This window comes from Salmo salar, chromosome 17 (genome assembly GCF_965601325.2).
Source record: "Salmo salar chromosome 17, fSalSal1, whole genome shotgun sequence".
In the NCBI taxonomy this organism is placed as follows: Eukaryota; Metazoa; Chordata; class Actinopteri; order Salmoniformes; family Salmonidae; genus Salmo; species Salmo salar.
The window spans coordinates 26,551,133-26,565,656 of NC_138307.1; the positions used below are offsets into that span (position 1 = coordinate 26,551,133).

The 14,524-nt window shown below is 40.3% G+C and overlaps 1 protein-coding gene across 3 annotated transcripts in view; it reads right to left on the reverse strand.

The window, feature by feature from the left end:
* Nucleotides 1–14,524, reverse strand: part of LOC106595449 (E3 ubiquitin-protein ligase HECW2) — a 156,495-nt gene that overhangs the window by 7,894 nt on the left and 134,077 nt on the right. For all 3 annotated transcript variants that reach the window (XM_082963710.1, XM_082963708.1, XM_082963709.1), the window contains exon 25: nt 299–397. In XM_082963710.1, coding sequence (XP_082819836.1) covers nt 299–397 — 99 coding nt within the window. The remainder of the gene's footprint in view (nt 1–298; nt 398–14,524) is intronic.

Genomic DNA, 14,524 nt, shown 5'->3' on the forward strand with positions numbered 1-14,524 from the left:
AGGAGGTCAGTTAACTCTACTAATCTATATAACCACATGTCTGGTACAGTCTTAAAACATCAGAAAAATACTCTCTAGTTATATAGTGTAAAGCCCTATATTCAACACTGGACCTAAAAGCCTGTTCCACAGCTGTGTTCCCCTGTAATCAGGGACTGATTTAGACCTGGGACACCAGGTGTGTGCAATTAACGATCGTGTAGAACAGAAAAGTAGCAGGCGCTGGACCTTGTAGGGTAAGAGTTGAATACCCCTGGTGTATAGCTAGAATTAGACAGTCCAGGTGGTGGATACGTACATGCGCAGCAGGCCCTTATAGAAGGGTCTAGTGAAGAAGGCATCCAGTAGGTATTGGTGGATCAGAGCCAGGCCCAGGATACGCCCGCTGAAACGGAACCTGTACAGGGAAGGAGAGAGAGAGAGAAGATACTTAGGATACCCAGGTCCTAGTATACACAACATATGGTATTACCCAGGTCCTAGTATACACAACAGATGTTATTACCCAGGTCCTAGTATACACAACAGATGGTATTACCCAGGTCCTAGTATACACAACAGATGTTATTACCCAGGTCCTAGTATACACAACAGATGGTATTACCCAGGTCCTAGTATACACAACAGATGTTATTACCCAGGTCCTAGTATACACAACAGATGTTACTACCCAGGTCCTAGTATACACAACATATGTTATTACCCAGGTCCTAGTATACACAACATATGTTATTACCCAGGTCCTAGTATAGACTACAGATGTTATTACCCAGGTCCTAGTATACACAACAGATGGTATTACCCAGGTCCTAGTATACACAACAGATGTTATTACCCAGGTCCTAGTATACACAACAGATGGTATTACCCAGGTCCTAGTATACACAACAGATGTTATTACCCAGGTCCTAGTATACACAACAGATGGTATTACCCAGGTCCTAGTATACACAACATATGGTATTACCCAGGTCCTAGTATACACAACAGATGTTATTACCCAGGTCCTAGTATAGACAACAGATGTTATTACCCAGGTCCTAGTATAGACAACAGATGGTATTACCCAGGTCCTAGTATAGACAACAGATGTTATTACCCAGGTCCTAGTATAGACAACAGATGTTATTACCCAGGTCCTAGTATAGACAACATATGTTATTACCCAGGTCCTAGTATACACAACAGATGTTATTACCCAGGTCCTAGTATAGACAACATATGTTATTACCCAGGTCCTAGTATACACAACAGATGGTATTACCCAGGTCCTAGTATACACAACAGATGTTATTACCCAGGTCCTAGTATACACAACAGATGGTATTACCCAGGTCCTAGTATACACAACAGATGTTATTACCCAGGTCCTAGTATACACAACAGATGGTATTACCCAGGTCCTAGTATACACAACAGATGTTATTACCCAGGTCCTAGTATACACAACAGATGTTACTACCCAGGTCCTAGTATACACAACATATGTTATTACCCAGGTCCTAGTATACACAACATATGTTATTACCCAGGTCCTAGTATAGACTACAGATGTTATTACCCAGGTCCTAGTATACACAACAGATGGTATTACCCAGGTCCTAGTATACACAACAGATGTTATTACCCAGGTCCTAGTATACACAACAGATGGTATTACCCAGGTCCTAGTATACACAACAGATGTTATTACCCAGGTCCTAGTATACACAACAGATGGTATTACCCAGGTCCTAGTATACACAAAATATGGTATTACCCAGGTCCTAGTATACACAACAGATGTTATTACCCAGGTCCTAGTATAGACAACAGATGTTATTACCCAGGTCCTAGTATAGACAACAGATGGTATTACCCAGGTCCTAGTATAGACAACAGATGTTATTACCCAGGTCCTAGTATAGACAACAGATGTTATTACCCAGGTCCTAGTATAGACAACAGATGTTATTACTCAGGTCCTAGTATACACAACAGATGTTATTACCCAGGTCCTAGTATAGACAACATATGTTATTACCCAGGTCCTAGTATACACAACAGATGGTATTACCCAGGTCCTAGTATACACAACAGATGTTATTACCCAGGTCCTAGTATACACAACATATGTTATTACCCAGGTCCTAGTATAGACAACATATGTTATTACCCAGGTCCTAGTATACACAACAGATGGTATTACCCAGGTCCTAGTATACACAACAGATGTTATTACCCAGGTCCTAGTATACACAACAGATGGTATTACCCAGGTCCTAGTATACACAACAGATGTTATTACCCAGGTCCTAGTATACACAACAGATGGTATTACCCAGGTCCTAGTATACACAACAGATGTTATTACCCAGGTCCTAGTATACACAACAGATGGTATTACCCAGGTCCTAGTATACACAACAGATGTTATTACCCAGGTCCTAGTATACACAACAGATGTTACTACCCAGGTCCTAGTATACACAACATATGTTATTACCCAGGTCCTAGTATACACAACATATGTTATTACCCAGGTCCTAGTATAGACTACAGATGTTATTACCCAGGTCCTAGTATACACAACAGATGGTATTACCCAGGTCCTAGTATACACAACAGATGTTATTACCCAGGTCCTAGTATACACAACAGATGTATTACCCAGGTCCTAGTATACACAACAGATGTTATTACCCAGGTCCTAGTATACACAACAGATGGTATTACCCAGGTCCTAGTATACACAACATATGGTATTACCCAGGTCCTAGTATACACAACAGATGTTATTACCCAGGTCCTAGTATAGACAACAGATGTTATTACCCAGGTCCTAGTATAGACAACAGATGGTATTACCCAGGTCCTAGTATAGACAACAGATGTTATTACCCAGGTCCTAGTATAGACAACAGATGTTATTACCCAGGTCCTAGTATAGACAACAGATGTTATTACTCAGGTCCTAGTATACACAACAGATGTTATTACCCAGGTCCTAGTATAGACAACATATGTTATTACCCAGGTCCTAGTATACACAACAGATGGTATTACCCAGGTCCTAGTATACACAACAGATGTTATTACCCAGGTCCTAGTATACACAACAGATGGTATTACCCAGGTCCTAGTATACACAACAGATGTTATTACCCAGGTCCTAGTATACACAACAGATGGTATTACCCAGGTCCTAGTATACACAACAGATGTTATTACCCAGGTCCTAGTATACACAACAGATGTTACTACCCAGGTCCTAGTATACACAACATATGTTATTACCCAGGTCCTAGTATACACAACATATGTTATTACCCAGGTCCTAGTATAGACTACAGATGTTATTACCCAGGTCCTAGTATACACAACAGATGGTATTACCCAGGTCCTAGTATACACAACAGATGTTATTACCCAGGTCCTAGTATACACAACAGATGGTATTACCCAGGTCCTAGTATACACAACAGATGTTATTACCCAGGTCCTAGTATACACAACAGATGGTATTACCCAGGTCCTAGTATACACAACATATGGTATTACCCAGGTCCTAGTATACACAACAGATGTTATTACCCAGGTCCTAGTATAGACAACAGATGTTATTACCCAGGTCCTAGTATAGACAACAGATGGTATTACCCAGGTCCTAGTATAGACAACAGATGTTATTACCCAGGTCCTAGTATAGACAACAGATGTTATTACCCAGGTCCTAGTATAGACAACAGATGTTATTACCCAGGTCCTAGTATAGACAACAGATGTTATTACTCAGGTCCTAGTATACACAACAGATGTTATTACCCAGGTCCTAGTATACACAACAGATGTTATTACCCAGGTCCTAGTATAGACAACAGATGTTATTACCCAGGTCCTAGTATAGACAACAGATGTTATTACTCAGGTCCTAGTATACACAACAGATGTTATTACCCAGGTCCTAGTATACACAACAGATGGTATTACCCAGGTCCTAGTATACACAACAGATGTTATTACCCAGGTCCTAGTATACACAACAGATGGTATTACCCAGGTCCTAGTATACACAAAATATGGTATTACCCAGGTCCTAGTATACACAACAGATGTTATTACCCAGGTCCTAGTATAGACAACAGATGTTATTACCCAGGTCCTAGTATAGACAACAGATGGTATTACCCAGGTCCTAGTATAGACAACAGATGTTATTACCCAGGTCCTAGTATAGACAACAGATGTTATTACCCAGGTCCTAGTATAGACAACAGATGTTATTACTCAGGTCCTAGTATACACAACAGATGTTATTACCCAGGTCCTAGTATAGACAACATATGTTATTACCCAGGTCCTAGTATACACAACAGATGGTATTACCCAGGTCCTAGTATACACAACAGATGTTATTACCCAGGTCCTAGTATAAACAACATATGTTATTACCCAGGTCCTAGTATAGACAACATATGTTATTACCCAGGTCCTAGTATAGACAACAGATGGTATTACCCAGGTCCTAGTATACACAACATATGTTATTACCCAGGTCCTAGTATACACAACAGATGTTATTACCCAGGTCCTAGTATACACAACAGATGTTATTACCCAGGTCCTAGTATACACAACAGATGGTATTACCCAGGTCCTAGTATACACAACAGATGTTATTACCCAGGTCCTAGTATACACAACAGATGGTATTACCCAGGTCCTAGTATACACAACAGATGTTATTACCCAGGTCCTAGTATACACAACAGATGTTACTACCCAGGTCCTAGTATACACAACATATGTTATTACCCAGGTCCTAGTATACACAACATATGTTATTACCCAGGTCCTAGTATAGATTACAGATGTTATTACCCAGGTCCTAGTATACACAACAGATGGTATTACCCAGGTCCTAGTATACACAACAGATGTTATTACCCAGGTCCTAGTATACACAACAGATGGCATTACCCAGGTCCTAGTATACACAACAGATGTTATTACCCAGGTCCTAGTATACACAACAGATGGTATTACCCAGGTCCTAGTATACACAACATATGGTATTACCCAGGTCCTAGTATACACAACAGATGTTATTACCCAGGTCCTAGTATAGACAACAGATGTTATTACCCAGGTCCTAGTATAGACAACAGATGGTATTACCCAGGTCCTAGTATAGACAACAGATGTTATTACCCAGGTCCTAGTATAGACAACAGATGTTATTACCCAGGTCCTAGTATAGACAACAGATGTTATTACTCAGGTCCTAGTATACACAACAGATGTTATTACCCAGGTCCTAGTATAGACAACATATGTTATTACACAGGTCCTAGTATACACAACAGATGTTATTACCCAGGTCCTAGTATAGACAACAGATGTTATTACCCAGGTCCTAGTATAGACAACAGATGGTATTACCCAGGTCCTAGTATACACAACATATGTTATTACCCAGGTCCTAGTATACACAACAGATGTTATTACCCAGGTCCTAGTATAGACAACATATGTTATTACCCAGGTCCTAGTATACACAACAGATGTTATTACCCAGGTCCTAGTATAGACAACAGATGTTATTACCCAGGTCCTAGTATACACAACATATGGTATTACCCAGGTCCTAGTATACACAACAGATGGTATTACCCAGGTCCTAGTATACACAACAGATGGTATTACCCAGGTCCTAGTATACACAACAGATGGTATTACCCAGGTCCTAGTATACACAACAGATGGTATTACCCAGGTCCTAGTATACACAACAGATGGTATTACCCAGGGCCTAGTATAGACAACAGATGGTATTACCCAGGTCCTAGTATAGACAACAGATGTTATTACACAGGTCCTAGTATACACAACAGATGGTATTACCCAGGTCCTAGTATACACAACAGATGGTATTACCCAGGTCCTAGTATACACAACAGATGGTATTACCCAGGTCCTAGTATACACAACATATGTTATTACCCAGGTCCTAGTATACACAACAGATGTTATTACCCAGGTCCTAGTATACACAACAGATGGTATTACCCAGGTCCTAGTATACACAACATATGTTATTACCCAGGTCCTAGTATACACAACAGATGGTATTACCCAGGTCCTAGTATACACAACAGATGGTATTACCCAGGTACTAGTATACACAACAGATGGTATTACCCAGGTCCTAGTATACACAACAGATGGTATTACCCAGGTCCTAGTATAGACAACAGATGGTATTACCCAGGTCCTAGTATACACAACAGATGGTATTACCCAGGTCCTAGTATAGACAACAGATGTTATTACCCAGGTCCTAGTATACACAACATATGTTACTACCCAGGTCCTAGTATAGAAAACAGATGGTATTACCCAGGTCCTAGTAAAGACAACAGATGGTATTACCCAGGTCCTGGTATAGACAACAGATGGTATTACCCAGGTCCTAGTATACACAACATATGTTATTACCCAGGTCCTAGTATACACAACAGATGGTATTACCCAGGTCCTAGTATACACAACAGATGGTATTACCCAGGTCCTAGTATACACAACAGATGTTATTACCCAGGTCCTAGTATACACAACAGATGTTATTACCCAGGTCCTAGTATACACAACATATGTTATTACCCAGGTCCTAGCATAGACAACAGATGTTATTACCCAGGTACTAGTACACACAACAGAAGGTATTACTCAGGTCCTAGTATAGACAACAGATGTTATTACCCAGGTCCTAGTATACACAACAGATGGTATTACCCAGGTCCTAGTATACACAACAGATGGTATTACCCAGGTCCTAGTATACACAACAGATGTTATTACCCAGGTCCTAGTATAGACAACAGATGTTATTACCCAGGTCCTAGTATACACAACAGATGGTATTACCCAGGTCCTAGTATACACAACATATGTTATTACCCAGGTCCTAGTATAGACAACAGATGGTATTACCCAGGTCCAAGTATACACAACATATGTTATTACCCAGGTCCTAGTATAGACAACAGATGTTATTACCCAGGTCCTAGTATAGACAACAGCTGTTATTACCCAGGTCCTAAAATACACAACTGATGTTATTACCCAGGTCCTAGTATACACAACAGATGGTATTACCCAGGTCCTAGTATAGACAACAGATGTTATTACCCAGGTCCTAGTATACACAACAGATGTTATTACCCAGGTCCTAGTATAGACAACAGATGTTATTACCCAGGTCCTAGTATACACAACAGATGGTATTACCCAGGTCCTAGTATAGACAACATATGTTATTACCCAGGTCCTAGTATACACAACAGATGGTATTACCCAGGTCCTAGTATAGACAACAGATGGTATTACCCAGGTCCTAGTATAGACAACAGATGTTATTACCCACGTCCTAGTATAGACAATAGATGTTATTACCCAGGTCCTAGTATAGACAACAGCTGTTATTACCCAGGTCCTAAAATACACAACTGATGTTATTACCCAGGCTCTAGTATACACAACAGATGGTATTACCCAGGTCCTAGTATAGACAACAGATGGTATTACCAAGGTCCTAGTATAGACAACAGATGTTATTACCCACGTCCTAGTATAGACAATAGATGTTATTACCCAGGTCCTAGTATAGACAACAGCTGTTATTACCCAGGTCCTAGTATAGACAACAGATGTTATTACCCAGGTCCTAAAATACACAACTGATGTTATTACCCAGGCCCTAGTATACACAACAGATGGTATTACCCAGGTCCTAGTATAGACAACAGATGTTATTACCCAGGTCCTAGTATACACAACAGATGTTATTACCCAGGTCCTAGTATACACAACAGATGTTATTACCCAGGTCCTAGTATACACAATAGATGGTATTACCCAGGTCCTAGTATACACAACAGATGGTATTAGCCAGGTACTAGTATACACAACAGATGGTATTACCCAGGTCCTAGTATACACAACAGATGGTATTACGCAGGTCCTAGTATAGACAACAGATGGTATTACCCAGGTCCTAGTATAGACAACAGATGGTATTACCCAGGTCCTAGTATACACAACAGATGGTATTACCCAGGTCCTAGTATACACAACATATGTTATTACCCAGGTCCTAGTATACACAACAGATGTTATTACCCAGGTCCTAGTATAGACAACATATGTTATTACCCAGGTCCTAGTATACACAACATATGGTATTACCCAGGTCCTAGTATACACAACAGTTGTTATTACCCAGGTCCTAGTATAGACAACAGATGTTATTACAGAGGTCCTAGTATACACAACAGATGGTATTACCCAGGTCCTAGTATAGACAACAGATGGTATTACCCAGGTCCTAGTATAGACAACCGATGGTATTACCCAGGTCCTAGAATAGACAACAGATGTTATTACCCAGGTCCTAGTATAGACAACAGATGTTATTACCCAGGTCCTAGAATACACAACAGATGGTATTACCCAGGTCCTAGTATACACAACAGACGGTATTACCCAAGTCCTAGTATAGACAACAGATGGTATTACCCAGGTCCTAGTATACACAACAGATGGTATTACCCAGGTCCTAGTATAGACAACAGATGGTATTACCCAGGTCCTAGTATACACAACATATGTTATTATCCAGGTCCTAGTATACACAACAGATGGTATTACCCAGGTCCTAGTATACACAACAGATGTTATTACCCAGGTCCTAGTATACACAACAGATTTTATTACCCAGGTCCTAGTATAGACAACAGATGTTATTACCCAGGTCCTAGTATACACAACAGATGTTATTACCCAGGTCCTAGTATACACAACAGATGTTATTACCCAGGTCCTAGTATACACAACAGATGGTATTACCCAGGTCCTAGTATAGACAACAGATGGTATTACCCAGGTCCTAGTATAGACAACATATTGTATTACCCAGGCCCTAGTATACACAACAGATGTTATTACCCAGGTCCTAGTATACACAACAGATGGTATTACCCAGGTCCTAGTACACACAACATATGTTATTACCCAGGTCCTAGTATACACAACATATGTTATTACCCAGGTCCGAGTATACACAACAGATGGTATTACCCAGGTCCTAGTATACACAACAGATGGTATTACCCAGGTCCTAGTATACACAACATATGTTATTACCCAGGTCCTAGCATACACAACATATGTAATTACCCAGGTCCTAGCATAGACAACAGATGTTATTACCCAGGTACTAGTATACACAACAGATGGTATTACCCAGGTCCTAGTATAGACAACAGATGGTATTACCCAGGTCCTAGTATACACAACAGATGTTATTACCCAGGTCCTAGTATAGACAACATATGTTATTACCCAGGTCCTAGTATACACAACAGATGTTATTACCCAGGTCCTAGTATACACAACAGATGTTATTACCCAGGTCCTAGTATACACAACAGATGTTATTACCCAGGTCCTAGTATAGACAACAGATGGTATTACCCAGGTCCTAGTATAGACAACAGATGTTATTACCCAGGTCCTAGTATAGACAACATATGTTATTACCCAGGTCCTAGTATACACAACAGATGTTATTACCCAGGTCCTAGTATACACAACAGATGTTATTACCCAGGTCCTAGTATACACAACAGATGTTATTACCCAGGTCCTAGTATAGACAACAGATGTTATTACCCAGGTCCTAGTATAGACAACAGATGGTATTACCCAGGTCCTAGTATACACAACAGATGTTATTACCCAGGTCCTAGTATACACAACAGATGTTATTACCCAGGTCCTAGTATAGACAACATATGTTATTACCCAGGTCCTAGTATACACAACAGATGGTATTACCCAGGTCCTAGTATAGACAACAGATGTTATTACCCAGGTCCTAGTATACACAACATATGGTATTACCCAGGTCCTAGTATACACAACAGATGGTATTACCCAGGTCCTAGTATACACAACAGATGGTATTACCCAGGTCCTAGTATACACAACAGATGGTATTACCCAGGTCCTAGTATACACAACAGATGGTATTACCCAGGGCCTAGTATAGACAACAGATGGTATTACCCAGGTCCTAGTATAGACAACAGATGTTATTACACAGGTCCTAGTATACACAACAGATGGTATTACCCAGGTCCTAGTATACACAACAGATGGTATTACCCAGGTCCTAGTATACACAACAGATGGTATTACCCAGGTCCTAGTATACACAACAGATGGTATTACCCAGGTCCTAGTATACACAACAGATGGTATTACCCAGGTCCTAGTATAGACAACAGATGGTATTACCCAGGTCCTAGTATAGACAACAGATGTTATTACCCAGGTCCTAGTATACACAACAGATGGTATTACCCAGGTCCTAGTATACACAACAGATGTTATTACCCAGGTCCTAGTATACACAACAGATGTTATTACCCAGGTCCTAGTATACACAACAGATGGTATTACCCAGGTCCTAGTATAGACAACAGATGGTATTACCCAGGTCCTAGTATAGACAACATATTGTATTACCCAGGCCCTAGTATACACAACAGATGTTATTACCCAGGTCCTAGTATACACAACAGATGGTATTACCCAGGTCCTAGTATACACAACAGATGTTATTACCCAGGTACTAGTATACACAACAGATGGTATTACCCAGGTCCTAGTATAGACAACAGATGGTATTACCCAGGTCCTAGTATACACAACAGATGTTATTACCCAGGTCCTAGTATAGACAACATATGTTATTACCCAGGTCCTAGTATACACAACAGATGTTATTACCCAGGTCCTAGTATACACAACAGATGTTATTACCCAGGTCCTAGTATACACAACAGATGTTATTACCCAGGTCCTAGTATAGACAACAGATGGTATTACCCAGGTCCTAGTATAGACAACAGATGTTATTACCCAGGTCCTAGTATAGACAACATATGTTATTACCCAGGTCCTAGTATACACAACAGATGTTATTACCCAGGTCCTAGTATACACAACAGATGTTATTACCCAGGTCCTAGTATACACAACAGATGTTATTACCCAGGTCCTAGTATAGACAACAGATGTTATTACCCAGGTCCTAGTATAGACAACAGATGGTATTACCCAGGTCCTAGTATACACAACATATGTTATTACCCAGGTCCTAGTATACACAACAGATGTTATTACCCAGGTCCTAGTATAGACAACATATGTTATTACCCAGGTCCTAGTATACACAACAGATGGTATTACCCAGGTCCTAGTATAGACAACAGATGTTATTACCCAGGTCCTAGTATACACAACATATGGTATTACCCAGGTCCTAGTATACACAACAGATGGTATTACCCAGGTCCTAGTATACACAACAGATGGTATTACCCAGGTCCTAGTATACACAACAGATGGTATTACCCAGGTCCTAGTATACACAACAGATGGTATTACCCAGGGCCTAGTATAGACAACAGATGGTATTACCCAGGTCCTAGTATAGACAACAGATGTTATTACACAGGTCCTAGTATACACAACAGATGGTATTACCCAGGTCCTAGTATACACAACAGATGGTATTACCCAGGTCCTAGTATACACAACAGATGGTATTACCCAGGTCCTAGTATACACAACAGATGGTATTACCCAGGTCCTAGTATACACAACAGATGGTATTACCCAGGGCCTAGTATAGACAACAGATGGTATTACCCAGGTCCTAGTATAGACAACAGATGTTATTACACAGGTCCTAGTATACACAACAGATGGTATTACCCAGGTCCTAGTATACACAACAGATGTTATTACCCAGGTCCTAGTATACACAACAGATGTTATTACCCAGGTCCTAGTATACACAACAGATGGTATTACCCAGGTCCTAGTATAGACAACAGATGGTATTACCCAGGTCCTAGTATAGACAACATATTGTATTACCCAGGCCCTAGTATACACAACAGATGTTATTACCCAGGTCCTAGTATACACAACAGATGGTATTACCCAGGTCCTAGTACACACAACATATGTTATTACCCAGGTCCTAGTATACACAACATATGTTATTACCCAGGTCCGAGTATACACAACAGATGGTATTACCCAGGTCCTAGTATACACAACAGATGGTATTACCCAGGTCCTAGTATACACAACATATGTTATTACCCAGGTCCTAGCATACACAACAGATGTTATTACCCAGGTCCTAGCATAGACAACAGATGTTATTACCCAGGTACTAGTATACACAACAGATGGTATTACCCAGGTCCTAGTATAGACAACAGATGGTATTACCCAGGTCCTAGTATACACAACAGATGTTATTACCCAGGTCCTAGTATAGACAACATATGTTATTACCCAGGTCCTAGTATACACAACAGATGTTATTACCCAGGTCCTAGTATACACAACAGATGTTATTACCCAGGTCCTAGTATACACAACAGATGTTATTACCCAGGTCCTAGTATAGACAACAGATGGTATTACCCAGGTCCTAGTATAGACAACAGATGTTATTACCCAGGTCCTAGTATACACAACAGATGTTATTACCCAGGTCCTAGTATAGACAACATATGTTATTACCCAGGTCCTAGTATACACAACAGATGTTATTACCCAGGTCCTAGTATACACAACAGATGTTATTACCCAGGTCCTAGTATACACAACAGATGTTATTACCCAGGTCCTAGTATAGACAACAGATGTTATTACCCAGGTCCTAGTATAGACAACAGATGGTATTACCCAGGTCCTAGTATACACAACATATGTTATTACCCAGGTCCTAGTATACACAACAGATGTTATTACCCAGGTCCTAGTATAGACAACATATGTTATTACCCAGGTCCTAGTATACACAACAGATGGTATTACCCAGGTCCTAGTATAGACAACAGATGTTATTACCCAGGTCCTAGTATACACAACATATGGTATTACCCAGGTCCTAGTATACACAACAGATGGTATTACCCAGGTCCTAGTATACACAACAGATGGTATTACCCAGGTCCTAGTATACACAACAGATGGTATTACCCAGGTCCTAGTATACACAACAGATGGTATTACCCAGGTCCTAGTATACACAACAGATGGTATTACCCAGGTCCTAGTATAGACAACAGATGGTATTACCCAGGTCCTAGTATAGACAACAGATGTTATTACACAGGTCCTAGTATACACAACAGATGGTATTACCCAGGTCCTAGTATACACAACAGATGGTATTACCCAGGTCCTAGTATACACAACAGATGGTATTACCCAGGTCCTAGTATACACAACATATGTTATTACCCAGGTCCTAGTATACACAACAGATGTTATTACCCAGGTCCTAGTATACACAACAGATGGTATTACCCAGGTCCTAGTATACACAACATATGTTATTACCCAGGTCCTAGTATACACAACAGATGGTATTACCCAGGTCCTAGTATACACAACAGATGGTATTACCCAGGTACTAGTATACACAACAGATGGTATTACCCAGGTCCTAGTATACACAACAGATGGTATTACCCAGGTCCTAGTATAGACAACAGATGGTATTACCCAGGTCCTAGTATACACAACAGATGGTATTACCCAGGTCCTAGTATAGACAACAGATGTTATTACCCAGGTCCTAGTATACACAACATATGTTACTACCCAGGTCCTAGTATAGAAAACAGATGGTATTACCCAGGTCCTAGTAAAGACAACAGATGGTATTACCCAGGTCCTGGTATAGACAACAGATGGTATTACCCAGGTCCTAGTATACACAACATATGTTATTACCCAGGTCCTAGTATACACAACATATGTTATTACCCAGGTCCGAGTATACACAACAGATGGTATTACCCAGGTCCTAGTATACACAACAGATGGTATTACCCAGGTCCTAGTATACACAACAGATGTTATTACCCAGGTCCTAGTATACACAACATATGTTATTACCCAGGTCCTAGCATAGACAACAGATGTTATTACCCAGGTACTAGTATACACAACAGAAGGTATTACTCAGGTCCTAGTATAGACAACAGATTTTATTACCCAGGTCCTAGTATACACAACAGATGGTATTACCCAGGTCCTAGTATACACAACAGATGGTATTACCCAGGTCCTAGTATACACAACAGATGTTATTACCCAGGTCCTAGTATAGACAACAGATGTTATTACCCAGGTCCTAGTATACACAACAGATGGTATTACCCAGGTCCTAGTATACACAACATATGTTATTACCCAGGTCCTAGTATAGACAACAGATGGTATTACCCAGGTCCTAGTATACACAACATATGTTATTACCCAGGTCCTAGTATAGACAACAGATGTTATTACCCAGGTCCTAGTATAGACAACAGCTGTTATTACCCAGGTCCTAAAATACACAACTGATGTTATTACCCAGGTCCTAGTATACACAACAGATGGT